General features: G+C 33.6%; 3 protein-coding genes across 4 annotated transcripts in view; 1 reads left to right on the plus strand and 2 right to left on the minus strand.

Annotated features, from left to right (window-relative positions):
• Nucleotides 1-782, minus strand: part of LOC143348038 (uncharacterized) — a 50,799-nt gene extending 50,017 nt beyond the window's left edge. The window contains exons 1-2 of one of the 2 annotated variants that reach the window (XM_076777803.1): nucleotides 506-782; nucleotides 68-175 (exon numbers count right to left, since the gene is read on the minus strand). The gene's annotated coding sequence lies outside the window, so the exon portion shown is untranslated. The remainder of the gene's footprint in view (nucleotides 1-67; nucleotides 176-505) is intronic. The other variant, XM_076777804.1, reaches the window with a different exon arrangement.
• Nucleotides 783-938: 156 nt separating this feature from the next.
• Nucleotides 939-5,537, minus strand: LOC143347995 (uncharacterized). Its single transcript, XM_076777718.1, has 5 exons — nucleotides 5,407-5,537; nucleotides 4,659-4,756; nucleotides 4,369-4,573; nucleotides 3,805-4,284; nucleotides 939-3,730 (listed from the first exon to the last, which is right to left on the minus strand). The coding sequence occupies exons 1-5, from the start codon at nucleotides 5,480-5,482 to the stop codon at nucleotides 3,606-3,608; spliced, it is 984 nt and encodes a 327-aa protein (XP_076633833.1). The 5' UTR covers nucleotides 5,483-5,537; the 3' UTR covers nucleotides 939-3,605.
• A 390-nt stretch (nucleotides 5,538-5,927) lies between these two features.
• LOC143347515 (putative rRNA-processing protein EBP2 homolog) lies at nucleotides 5,928-7,384 on the plus strand. The gene is made up of 3 exons (XM_076776716.1): nucleotides 5,928-6,223; nucleotides 6,295-6,381; nucleotides 6,475-7,384. Exons 1-3 carry the CDS (start codon nucleotides 6,137-6,139, stop codon nucleotides 7,267-7,269), a joined length of 969 nt encoding a protein of 322 aa, XP_076632831.1. The 5' UTR covers nucleotides 5,928-6,136; the 3' UTR covers nucleotides 7,270-7,384.
• The last annotated feature ends 7,055 nt before the right edge of the window (nucleotides 7,385-14,439 follow it).

Consider the following 14,439-nt stretch of genomic DNA (forward strand, 5'->3'; position numbering starts at 1 on the left):
TCAAATAATGGTTTGATATAAAGCTAGTTTATTCGAACTACACATATAAAATCCAATAAGTACTTACCAATCACTAAATGCATACATATAATATCCAGGCCACAACAACACTTCCATTAAAAAAGACGCAAATTTTTTCTTTGAGAACGCTGTAGAATCCATAGTTAAAAATCGACTATAAAATAAAAAGGAATGAAAATTAATAAATAAGTCAATATTGAATTAACAGGAATAAAACTAATCCTAGTATATTATCAACGGAGAAAAACTTTTTAAAAATATTTGTTCATAGTTGAATTAACTAGAACAGTATAAATTAATATTAAAATAGTATAATATAGATCGTAGAACAACCTGATACTCATACAAATTTCGCAACATGGCGCAACTAGGAAGTATTTCATTACCAAAAAAATTCGCAAAATCGTAAATAAAAAATTAACCAGTTTCGTAAACATGCACGTTGTTAAAATAACAATTAAGGTATGCTACTTGTTCACTGTACCTTTGAAATAAGGAAATACGCTGCAAAGCACTTATTATTCCACTTAGTTTATGCACTGAAAGTATATTTAAAACCGACAGTGAAGAAAAGATTGAAAAAGTCACAATAAATTTCCACCGGAAATGTATCACGTACGAAAACGATTACGGAAGTATGTTTCTTCGACACTGTTCAAATGAGGACTGATCCGCTCGATTTTTGTTTCTTCTGATAAAGTCAGGCCTCCCCCACCAAGCTGCTGACACATTTTATTATTATTTTTTTTTTTCAACCATCCCCACTAGCTCAACCACCCTATTTGTTATTAGATTTCTGAAAAATATCTTTTTTGTCGTTTAAACGGAACTCTTCCAGTTTCCGGAAATGCATCGCTAAGTGTAACGGTTTTCTCTGGCTGATCATTTTTTTAAACAGTTTTTAATAAGTAAGTGTACAGTGTAAAATAAGTGTTACAGTGTAAAATTGGACAAAATAATTGCACGGTTCGATTCACATTAAATACCTACGAAAAGGAGACGCGAGGAGGTAAATATTATCTTAGTTAAATACTAATAAATAATTTTTATTATTGCCCTTCACAGCATGCACGCGCGCAAATAATGATTTGTAGAATTTGCTATGTAAAAATAGGCAAAAATTGGTTATTACATGATTTATTAATTTCGTTGAGAGATTCTAGTCAACTGACATATATCAACCTTTTATAATCTATTTCATTTGATACTTAACAAATCTGTAGTAATAAACATAACTTTTAATTTAGATATTGAATTATTAGTTGTATATTTGTTTAAAATTAATTACTTTTGTATGAATTATAATATAGTTCTATTAACGTTAATTTATTATTGCATGTATTATTTTACATAAACTGAATATAATAAAGCAATAAAGCATTTTAACTTTATATTATGTTACTATCTTTTTATAAATTCTGTTGTTATTTTAATGATCATTAGATGTTTATATCTTACAACGAAGGATGTGTAGTAATTCAATATTTATAAAGAATTATAAAAATTAGGTACAACATATAATATGCTCATATAATATAATAAATGAAAATGACTATGAATGTTTCGCCTTATATACTGATTTTGTTTGAAAAAAAAAAGTCGATAGAAGCAAAAAATTTTTGTACCAATTGTACAATTAGTAACTATACTGAACTTACAGTGTGATCATGAAGGTAATATTAGTAACAGTTATGACATTATAAATTTTATTAAATTTATTCGTTGACAATATTAATTCATGCATTAAACAGTATGGCCAGCCGTACCCATTTCTATCACAAAACAGTCATAACATGAAAATCTTAGTTTCACTTAAACCAAACGCATTGAAGATACTAAATTTCATGACCAGATTGAAGTTAAAATATAAGGCGATGACAAATATGACTAGTACATTATTACAATCTCTTATACAAAAGTAGTAAACTTATTCAACTCAAGTTAGTGTCGATAAGATCAAATAATGTTAGATTGCGCTCAAATTACTTCAATCTCACTCAAATGGTTTACGCACAAAAAGCAGCAAAAAGCATTTATATTAATAAAATACGCTATTGGAAACATCCTAACTTTAATAAAATTATGAAAAAACTTTATAGAAATGTTTACAATGTTTCTTTTATAGTTGTAACGCATAGAATATTTCTTCAGATAAATTCTTTAAATATTAAAGTTATTTAACTTAGATGAAAAATAATAATTAAAAATTACAAAGTATAAATTAAAAATAAGCCAAAGACTTACGAAAATATTTTGTAATTACAGATTAACTTGTAAAGAAAAAAATTGTAGAATATTTTTTTGCATACCACGAGACGAATGATGAGGTGAATGCAGAAGTAAACTATAGATTACTGTAGAAATACAATTAACAATAATATCGAATTTAAAAATTTCATAAAATATACTGCAAAATGTCTTTATAATATGAAAAAGACATATTAATGCATTTTACGTTTGCTACTTATATAATCACTTTTCTTGCAATTTGCTGATATCACGAATAGAACGATAGTACCAATCCGTATTTTAATTAAAAATCTACCTACATTACATACAATAAATAATACGAACACTTTTGTTCCCCTTCTCAAAACAGTTATTGATTGAAAATGCTGAGTTTAAGCACTTTTCGTTGGTAGCATAGTTAGATTATAGAACACATACGCTGACATAATTCGTCTATAAATTTTGTAACATATCAAAACAGTATACTGTGCATTCACGTTCATAATACTGTGAATGAGTTTCATCTTAATCCTACGCAGAATATTAGAATATTACTGCTGTGGTACTATGCACTCTGTTGTTAAGTGTACAAGTTTAGTACAAAAGTTCGATTACAAACGTTAGAAAAAACTATTGTTATTTCCTGTCGCTTAAAACTGAAATCTTAGTAGTAAATCTATGTTCTGGAATGCTGTATTAATAATACTTCTAATTCAACATCGATGTATATCAAAAGTCATTTCGTTTGAATATACTCGTACAGTCGGCGAAAACTTCTATTCATCATTGTGCAAAATTCAGTTCGAAAATCGATAGAAATCAAAGGAAAATGCAATATGACTTTAATAACGTTAATAGAATATAAATCAATATAATTTAAAATTATTCGACGAATATACAATTATTTCCATATATTGTGACAATTTTCCAAAACAAATAATGTCAATAAATTCGCAGGACTGTAAATTCAAATACGATATTTTAAATGAAATTTTCGATACAACAACGATTATTGCATTCGTTTTTTAATATATTTTGAATGTATAACCATCACTAATGTCTTTAAAAAACTGTATTTAATGAATACTTTTACTATTAATATATAAAAATCACCCAAATTGTAACGAAAGACATAAATGTCTGAAAACGCTGTGGCCAGTCAAAATTATAGATTAATGTAGTTACTGAAATTATGTATTTATATATTTCTCACGAAAATCGTTATACGTATAAAACTGCCCTATTTATTATAAAATCTGCGAAGAATTGACCAATTACAAGAAAACCACAAAAGAATACCAACTTCGTTTAATTTAATTAACTTTAACATGGTCTAAATTAAAGTCTAATTAAACTTAAATTCTGTCTAAGGATTCAATTGCTTCACCATTAGCAGCTAGTTTACATTTTTTTTGTGGTTGATTGTACATGGTCTGCAGAGGTACATGAAGCAGTTCCACAATTTGTATAAAATTAGGCTCTGCAACAAAAAATATACACAATATATTACTAACTTAGAAAGATAAATTTAAAGTACAAAAATACTACACTTACCATTCTCTGCTGTGATGTATCCGTGTCTAATTAAAAAGTCAAGGGCAACTGGCACAGATGTTGTTTTGAAGTGTGAAGACAATATCCTTTCTAAACATTCATTAACTGGAAGTAATTCAAAAGTCTCTACCTCTCCATCATTATTGCTTGGTACAAAATCCGGTGGTAATTCAAGGTCATATACAAACTCTGTGTTGGGAAACAGACCCCGTTCGCTTTCAAAAAACAGTGATACGCAACCAACACTCTTCAGTTTTGCAATAAGATTATTGGGAATACTAGCTTCTTCTCCAGCTTCTTTTATAGCAGTTTCGTTAATGCCATAACCAACACTTAATCCACCACTCACCATGTTATCCCAATATCCAGGCCAGGTCTGTTTATTTGGGCTACGCTTTTGTAACCATATTGATAAGCCTTTCACAGGATCCATAACATATCCATTAATATCTACACCATATTTGCGAATTCCGAATAGACCTACAAATTATATATTAATCAGTAGTACTGTTGTAGCGGGATAACAATTTTTTAATTTATCGCGAAAAGAAAGCATGTACTTACATGTAGCAGACCGATCCATTTTAAATAATGGTGGTGTATTGAATTGTGCGCGTACTTCGTAACATTCCTCTCTCCATCCTCGTAATGTTACAAATTTTTCACCAGCACGCCATTCTCTTAATACTTCATCCACACGAGCACTTCTTTCTGAATAGTCTCGAAATGCAGGATTTAGTTGCACATACTCTGGGTTCACTTGAAATACCTTTAAAAAATATAGAGTTAAGGAAAAATGTAGAAAAAGTTACCTACTTTGAATATCCTAGAAATTAAAAATATTGAATAATTACTTGAGGGTAATTTAACAATTCCTTCATTACATCTGGACGTACAAGGCCAACTTGTTGTCCATCAACAACAAAGGCTCTGCATTCACCTGCATGTAGGCCTGCAATATAATATATACATTTCTAGTAAAAATATGCTATTTCAAATGTCTTTTTTTTTTTGACATTTTGTATTCCTATTCATCACACATCGAAATAGGGGTTTCGAAAGAAAAATTTTATAAAAGATTCAAGTATCTTTATTAATGGAAAAAATGCAGTATAATAACATTAACCACATTGTATTCAATTAACTATTACAAAATAACATGCATACAGATTTCTATAATTACATCAAAATATATGAAACCTATTTTTACACTAGCTCTGTACTATATAAATTCTGATTATCGTATAGATTATCAAATACAATTACACGACACATCTTTGGTATCTACTTTGACAAGTATATGTACATAATCATATCTACTAAAAGTTTTGTTATTGAAAAATGAGAAGAATAAACTATATAAAACACGAATAAAGATACGGGAAAGGTGTTTTGCGCAACTTACTCACGGTTTTATTAAAAAAAACAGGTATTCTTATTATTTTAATGAAAATACGAGAAAGAATACACAACAGCCTCAAAATCAATATCTCAGTAGACAGGACGGTAAGCCACGCGTTTCTATGGACTATTCATTGCAGAATCTAATAAACGGGACAAACGAAAATGCGATGCATAGTTAAACAAAACGATTATACTTACCCGACAGGTAGAAGCAATTAAATTTATTAGCGAGCTTTAGTAAGCGTGACATCGGTTTCTTATCGCTATCCGTCATGATGTTTCGCTGTCGTTAGCCAGCTGTGACAAAAAATGCTGGCATAGAGCATAAGATATGTCAGATTCGTGCTTCCTGAAATTTCTACCCATCGAAGAACAGTCTAGCTGAAATTGCTTTGTGATTGGTTAGTGACTTGCTGCAAAATTCCTTTGAATATTTTATAAATACAGAAATAACATATTCGAATTCATTTTTTCCACGACAGACTATATTTTGTCGTATAGAAAAATATTATTCGAAACGAGACAGAGTGTGAAACTTATAATTAACACAAATATTGCAAATTAGATTAATTATTAATTATTGGATACTTTTTTTGGGCATAAAATATTATTGTTAATGTGCTAAGAAATAAAGCACAATTATTTACAATTATCTTCGTCTTGAAAAATTCAAGAGAAATTAACAGTCGTTTGAAATCTTCTATTTATAATAATAGATATTAAACAAAATAAAGTGGTGTACTTTTCAATTTCTAATTTCGTCTATTTTCGTAATATTTTTCGGCAAAATCAATTGCTTATCGCTTAAGTTAGCAAGTTGTGTGCTTAAAATGTGCTAAAGTGTGACCAATAGATGGTGTTAAAAGTAGGTGATACTTTGTGTTTACTAGAGAAAACTTGAAATTGTGCGTTTTGTAAACTTGTAAAGATGAGGGTGAAAAACCTGACGAAGAAAACTGTGAAAGTGTCAGCCTCGTCCGAATCCGATTCGGAATATGGTAGTACAGACGAAGAAGTAAATATAACTTACGTTTTAAAATATTTAGAGACGACCTTTTCCTAACCTCTCTTTTCTCACGTGTATAGTTACAAGAAGCTTTTACAAAAGGACTGTTAAAACCTGGTCTCAACGAAGTATTTGCGGAAACAACTAAAGTACATAAAAATTGTGTAGTAAGTATGATAAGATAATAATTGATATTGTGAGTGTTTCGATACTAATGTTCCAAGAAAGCAGCATAAGAACATTGATTAAAATTTTTGTAGACTCTTATGAAACAAAAGCTAGAAAGCATTAAATTAAATTTGCCTTGGTTAGAGAGATTAGATATGATTAACGCACCAGCACCATTAGCACCAGAATTAGCATTGCAAATGCAAGAACAGGAAGTAAGGCGTTCAAAACAATTGAAAGGAAACAAAAAATTACCCCAGTACGATCCAGCAGAGGATCCTGTTTTAAATGATTTTCGTAGGGAGACAATGTTTCACAGGCAAGCACAAGGAGCCGTTATGGACGGTATCGCACGATTAAAAAAGCTTGGAATCTTGACAACCAGACCAGACGACTATTTTGCTGAAATGGCAAAGACAGATGCTCACATGCAAAAAGTGAGGGAAAATCTTATGAAGAAACAAACAATAGCACAGAGATCAGAGAAAATCAGGCAGCTTAGACAACAGAGAAAAGTAGGAAAGCAAATGCAAATAGAAGCTACTCTGAAGAAGCATGCTGAAAAGAGAAAAATGTTAGAAGAAGTAAAAAAGTACCGTAAGGGTATGAGACAGGATCTTGACTTCTTAGACGACAAAAAAAAGCCTCAGAATAAAAGGGTAAATCCGAAAGTAGCCGCCAAACGAAAAATGAAAGACTCTAAATTCGGTTTTGGCGGTAAAAAACGCGGCAATAAGAAGAATACAAAAACGAGCTCTGCAGATGTTTCAGAATACAAAAGGCCATCAAAACCCGGTAAAGACTTTAAGAAAAAAGGCGGAAAACCAAACCAGAGATTAGGAAAAGGTCGTAGAGTTCAAATGAAAGCAAAGAGGAAACGGCAATAAATGCAATCTATAATGTTGATAGAACTATTATAAATCGTTTTGTATAATCGAATGACTCGTGCGTTTACGCGTCGGTAAAATAAATCATTTGTGTAATAAATGAAGTAATATTTTCGCTATTGCCTCTTACTTTTTATCGAAATATTCCGTGGTCCCCTTTGCCTGACATCACTAACGAACAATTGCAAACTTTTTCAACAAAAGAATTTGGTTACATCTGTAACTATATTCAAAACTAATCCGCAAGGGGGGGAGGGGGAGAAGACTACTAATGTAAATATTGTGTTGTTCATCGTTATTCCGTGTGAAATCGGACATTTTCTGGAACAACATTTCGAATTTCGTTAAGATTTAGGTATACATACTGCAGTCTTCGGCGATATGCATATTGGTATAAATGTATCTCGAAGGATTTCTGAAAATTTTGAAAATTATTCATTTTATAACTGTTTGAAATGTAGCTTTAACTTTTTTTCAAATGGACAAGAATGGGCTTCTGGGAACTTATAGTGACAATATATCATAGATACTAATCGATACTTATGCCGATAAGGTGAATCCTTAGTATATACAACATTTTAAGTTTAAAATGATCAGTCAAACATATTAGAAAAATAATACATAAAATGAAATTTACGATAGTTTAAGATAGTTACGATACCAATTATCAGGATACTGGTGAATCATTTGGCCTAGAATGGTAATGCACATTGTTAATTGTTCGGTGGGAAACAAAATTGTCAAGACTGTAGGCAGAAACAATAAATATGATGAATTTTATTGTCCGGTTCGTAGTCGTACTTAACACGTTGTTCTTCCGTACCTGGAATCTTGACTATGATTTAAGTATTTAGAAGGACGATGGGTCTTTTTATAGCGATAAATATTCTATTAAAATTTTTAAGTAAAAAAGTTAGATTTACCGATACTGGTGATATTTATTGCGTTCAGCAGACTTCCGAGTCAACACCGTTCTGACGTATGTATACGAGGCTCGGTGAACAGTCGTATAAATATTATCAAACGCAAAGGAAGATATGATAACAGCATAGGTGTGTGAATTGGAATAGTTCCCCCGTACTATCGACATTCTAGGAATACTTAACACGTGTCGTCCATTAGATAATCCGTAATGCCTACACGGTTGTTACATGCATAGGAATGCGATTACACTGTATATTACACGCACTACCACGTTTGCATCCACGTCGAGCCACCCATATACAAACTCTTATCCGTCAGCAATCAGTGGTTGAATACCTGGAGTGTACTGTTGATGATTATTCAGTCTTACCTTTCTTTTCTATCCACCCAGGAAGTCACCTCAAAAGTAGCCCTTAGCGTCAATCAGATTAAATTTAATGTGTTGCTGATAATTAAAATCCTTATATTCCTCATTATATCGTTATGAGATTATTATCGATAGATCGGTGAAGTTCTTTCGATCGAAATGAACTCAAACATGACCTTATTCGGATTAAACGTACAACGTAAATGGAATGGGATCGTGTTTGGACTTATTCAAACATTTTAATTTACACTAGCACACGATAGATCTTACGCGAGTTGATATCACACAAACTGAACGCGTTGGCGTTGAGTAAAACCAGTGATTTTGTAGTTGACAAGTCGTTTGCGATGTTACAAATTATCTAACATACAGTAGCTTTTTAGATACTTGAGTATTCCAAATATTTTTCATTTTTTCATAATTATACCACCGAGTAGGTACCCTGATACCTATGTGCATGTAGATACAGTGTTGCACATGTCGAGTGTGTGCGTGACCATCGACGCGATGGATGCTCGAAGAGGGCTGGCACGGATGGTCAGCACAATATAGGATAACACGCGTGATTGGGTTGCGAGTATACATACACACTTGTTATTTGGAGAGTGGAAACACCACCGATCGAGTCGTATGTAGAAAGTCTGGCTTTTCCCGTGCATGTGAGGGTATAAATTTTTTTACAATAGCCCCGGGTTATTGTATTTAAATAGAGGAGTGCTCTCGCATTGTCCTCTGTTCTGTTTGTCGCGGACACGAGAGCTCTGGGAATCTGCTCTTTAGGTAACAGCTGTTTTCGAGGGAACCGTGGATTCGCGTTTTCCACATTTTTATCCTGTACCGTTCCACCAATTACGTGATTGTCAGGAGTCGGTGTGAGACCGTATACGTGTTCACGTGGACCAGACCTTGCTTACCTCTCTTCTTCCACCGTTATAATTTTTATCCCCGGCTCGCGATCGGTCGACCGAAGGAATTCTGCTTGTCTGAAACTTTTACAACTTGTCGGGGAAAAAAATTGTTCGTCATTCAAAGAATTATACCGAATTCTGTCCAAGTTAACACCCTTAACAGGATTTGCCTCGTGTAAGTACATGGCCGTTAAAACTTTCGATTCCGACAAAGATAATCTGGCTTTTTTCCTTCTCGGTTTTTCGACATGGATAGACATTATGCAATTTTTTTTTTTCAGTGTAATTATCGAATAGAGCAAGAGCAGCATATTTGGAATACCGGTTAATTTAATCTATCGTAATTAAAGCAGACGAAAATGGTTCCAGGATATCAATTTAAAATGGTTATTTTAATTGGCCATCGAGAATATTCGGGGAGTACTAGTTTCTCGCATTTACAAGGATAATGTAAAATATTCATCGATTCGAGAGTTAAAAACAGCAATTATAAATGCATTTATAAGAAACCTTATTAATAGCATGAAAACAAGAATTGTTCAATAGATTAATCGTCGTGACACGTTAAAAATATAGATGAACAATTTATCTCGAACATTTTAATTGCGCGCAATGGTATTAGTAACTAATACCATTGCGCGCAATAATTAGTAGGCAAACTAATTATTAATGAACACATTAAACGTTTAGGGTAGCCATCACTGTCAAGTCTGGTAAATGGGGAATACCTATTTAGTTTGAAATGTTAGTACAATCTAAAGCGTCGTGTTTATAGTTGGAATACGTATTATACGAGGGTGTATCTAGCCGTACATATTCGAAGCTTTTTCCATGTATAGAGGACTATATAACGAAACCAGTCGGCAGAAGTATGGACAGATATCTCGTGCAGATATTTGTATTGATGACAACCGCGGTGTGACATGTACGCTGCACCGGCTGCTAATGGCTGAAATTTGTTTCGCTATTGCCTTCGGGCGATTCTACCGATTTCAAATTTCACAAAACTTCATGTCGGCTGCACGGACCGCCTATATCGGCGGCAATGTGTTAATGGAAACCTGACACGACACAACGATGAAGTATCCATCTCAATTATTCAGACTCGATGGTAGATCGAAGGCCTTTCCTTTACATTACCCGAGTGACGAGGATATTAATCGATCAAGCATTTGATAAATCGATACTATTTCTGGTACATTCTAAGCATTGAGTCGTAACTTGTAACGTAAGTTCCCGTTTTTCACGATTCGTAGCATAACGTTGTTTGTACAATTTTGTGCAGTCAAGCGTCATACGTCTTTTTAAACGTAACATTCCAAGGTTCGTTATTTTCGGTATACAGTATAACCGCCATATTTAACCCGTTCATTCTTCGGTAAATGTGGATTATATTTCATGCAAACAAAGAAATCACAATTGCATGCATTCAATAGCGACGTCGATACTAAACAGTTGACGAATAAAGCGTAGGAATTTTATATATTTTACTTTTTATTAATAAATTGTATTACTACATTGCCCATGGTTGTGTTTATTAAAAATTGAAAACAAATTTTTAATAAAAATCAATATGGGGTAGGTGCAGAAATTTTTCGATGAAATTAAAAAACTTCAAATTGTTCTGGAAAAATTATTTTTAGTTGCAACGGCCAATTACAATCATTTTTGGTCAATAGACATATCCTCAAAATCCTAACCATTTTTGAGAAAAAAATTCCTTATCGAAAATATAATTTCTGGCCAGAAATGTCTGCCCGAATTTTCATGCGAATCTTTAAAACGTCATAACTCCTGAACGGATTGGACGATTTTAACGTTTAAAAAAGCAAACTACGCGTATTTTGATGGAGAATATATACAAATCGCAAAAATATTCAAAAAGTTGGCCCTTGACCGCGCAAAATGAGAAAAACCTCATAAAAATGGTCCAATTTTCAAACAGCCATAACTCCTATGATAGTGAATATATTTCAATGAAACTTTTTTCTGAAGCAGAGCTCATTAGTACCTACAAAAAAGTATTAGACAATTTTTCTGTAGAGCGTGAAATAAAATGATCAAAAATGAAAAACGAATTTTTAAGAAAAATCGACAGGGGGTAGCTGCTAAAATTTTTCGGCGAAAAAAAAATTTTTATATTGTTCTAAAAAAATTATTTTCGGTTGCGGGGGTCAATTACAATCATTTTTGGTAAATAAATATACTCCCGAAATCCTAGGCAGTTTCGAGAAAAAAATTCGGGTAGGTTCTGAAATTTTTCGGTGAAATTAAAAAGTTTCAAATCGTTCTAAAAAAATTATTATTAGTTGCAGGAGTTAATTAGAATCATTTTTGATGAATAGAAATGCCCCCGAATTTCTACTCACTTTCGAGAAAAAAATTCTAGTAGGTGCTGAAATTTTTCGGCGAAATTGAAAATTTTCAAATCGTTCTAAAAAAATTATTTTTGCTTGTGGGGGTCAATTACAGTCATTTTTGGTGAATACACATACCCCCGAAATCCTACGCACTTTCGAGAAAAAAATTCTTTACCGAAAATATTATGGATGGTCAGAAAATGGTAGAGTTCCAGAAAAATGGGCTAAAATAATACATTGGATGTATTTTAGTTTTTATTACTTCATTACTTCAGTCCTGAGTATGTCGGATAATCGGAATTTTACTGTATTTTGCTTTTTTATTACTGACAAACGCGTGAAAAGCACGTATAGTTTCTTTTATATTTGTTTAGTCCACGGAAATAGTAAAGCACTTCTAAAAGAAATAGCTTTTAAAATAATAAAGTCACACGTTACGGTGTTCAAATTTAGTTCACAATGTACTAATAAATGTCCGCGATAATTATTTCAATATGAAGTTGAATATTTCACAATATCTAATAAATGAAAGTTATAAATCTGTTTTCATGCAAAATATGTGTCGAATGTCGATCAATCAGAAATGGTACAACGAAACTGAAGTTCCTGGATTTTAGCATGATAATAGTTGGACGGTTGGCGGCGATGTATATTCGTACGCTGAAGGATGCGAAACATTTTTCAGATATTCCCTTTCGACGTGATTGACTGTATCTCGCTGTAACGAAAGCTATTCGGAAAATGGATTCGATGAAGTCTTTCAGACGTGAAAAAATGTTTGTGCGTTCACGAATGACTCGATGATTGTTCGTTGATTAAACACTTTGTGTCGTTTTTGAAAACGATATTTGTTTCCTGGTGAATCTAAATAAAAAGAAATAAGTCAAAAGTGTAGTCTGATATATATTTCGTACGAAACTTTGTATCAGAATTAATCGACGTTGAAGGCTTAACGATAAAATAAAAGTATCTTTAGCTGAAGAATTTTTGTCAATAATGTAAAAATTGTTGGAAGTGTCTCACGTTCTTCTGCCAACATACAGTGGGTATACAAAGTATTCCTCTCTAATTACAGACGTATGAACTCTAACGTGTTTCCACTTTTCAACCTTTGAAACGTGTGATTAATGCGTATCGATTTGTTACAAGTCCGCAAATAAAAACCGTGATGTGCACGATCCATTCGTTTTTGTGTTCTACCATCGGTTCGGAAACACCCCGTAGAAGATCTAACTATGCATCCGAACAGTAATAGAAACGTTCTTATCGAATCGGAGTCGAAAGATATTTAGGTTTTCCCTTTTAGATACCTCTCGGTCGGTACGGCAAGTTATTTTCAAGTCGATCAGCCTCTCCTTTCCCCTGTTTCATCGCTAACGGATGTTCTTAAGATCGTTCAAGGATTCTTATGAATGCGGGAAAAGGCCTGGGAAATACCTTGCCCGTCTTTACAAACCTTTGCTACGGGCTTGGGTTCTCAGTTCGACGTAGCATTCCCATTTCTCGGGTTCAAATTGAGCTAAAAGTAAGACGAAGTAGACGCATTTTTTCTCATCTTTTTCGCCCAGGTTCCCTGACCCCTGCGCACAGGCTCCCCGGTACACGATTCCTCCAACGACTTTTCCGGGAAGCATAAAATCGTGCGTTTAGCTGTGTCGGCACGTGGCCACGTTAGGCCGCAGGGAATAATACAGTCGTCCATAGACGAGATAGTTAGCCGTTGGTTACTTCTGCATACTTCCCCTGTTCGGTGTGTACCATAAAGCTCACGGTAAATCGACCGTGAGTCGTGGAGCAACCTCGGGCTTTCGTGTTGCGCGTACGTGGAACAGTAGCGCGGGGCTGGTGGAACGGGCCAAGGAGGGGAATGGACGCGGGGGTGGAAGGCAGGGTCAGAGGATGGGAAACCATTATTGAAATGCAGTAAATGGCCGTGAGTTTCAATTGCCCCTGGGTGCTTCCACCATGCCGTAGGAAAGAGTGGCGCCCCTTTGCTCCTCCGGTTCCCATTCCCCGAAACTACCCTTCTACAGATGGAACGGAATTACGAGAATTTGCAATGATTCGCTCCCTGTCGGCGCACCAAAACATACAGCAGCATCGACTGTCAAAGCCTACGAGCTGTTTCGCCTCGACAGATTTACCATTAACGTCTAGAAACAAGGAGTCTTTAAGTATAGCGAAATGATGCCTAAAGACAACTGGATTCCCAATTTTTGAGATCTGTTTAAAAAATATCTGATAAAAGGCCTCGAAAAAACCGTGGATCGCAATTGACCTGACCTCCTAACTACTTGTACTATTTTCCATAGAGGAAATCTAAGTATTTAGATACTTGCACATTATTGTAAAAATGTGGATAATATTGGTGAAACCTTCTATTATTTAAGATTTCATCTTAGACGGTCATATAGGCTTATAAATATCAATAAATATCTAAAATATGTACATTTGTATTCTATACGTTAACGTGTCACCATCTACAGTAACGATTCGTAAATTGAACGCGTGATTCGTAAGTTGAACATGTCTATCCCTTCCAACTTGAGGATCTCTTTTGGAACAAGTGAGGTGTGAAAGATTAAATTTAAAAAACGATTGCAATATGTAA

Source organism: Colletes latitarsis, chromosome 11 (assembly GCF_051014445.1).
Source record: "Colletes latitarsis isolate SP2378_abdomen chromosome 11, iyColLati1, whole genome shotgun sequence".
Classification (NCBI taxonomy): domain Eukaryota; kingdom Metazoa; phylum Arthropoda; class Insecta; order Hymenoptera; family Colletidae; genus Colletes; species Colletes latitarsis.

Excerpts from the sequence above, each read along its gene's own strand:
- LOC143347995 (XM_076777718.1), bottom strand. The coding sequence starts at position 5,482 with ATGACGGATAGCGATAAGAAACCGATGTCACGCTTACTAAAGCTCGCT. Across the intron at positions 4,574-4,658 it reads AATTGTTAAATTACCCTCAA|GTATTTCAAGTGAACCCAGA; the intron begins GTAATTATTCAA and ends TATTTTTTAAAG. Across the intron at positions 4,285-4,368 it reads AATGGATCGGTCTGCTACAT|GTCTATTCGGAATTCGCAAA; the intron begins GTAAGTACATGC and ends TATAATTTGTAG.
- LOC143347515 (XM_076776716.1), top strand. The coding sequence starts at position 6,137 with ATGAGGGTGAAAAACCTGACGAAGAAAACTGTGAAAGTGTCAGCCTCG. Across the intron at positions 6,224-6,294 it reads ATGGTAGTACAGACGAAGAA|TTACAAGAAGCTTTTACAAA; the intron begins GTAAATATAACT and ends TCACGTGTATAG. Across the intron at positions 6,382-6,474 it reads AAGTACATAAAAATTGTGTA|ACTCTTATGAAACAAAAGCT; the intron begins GTAAGTATGATA and ends AAATTTTTGTAG.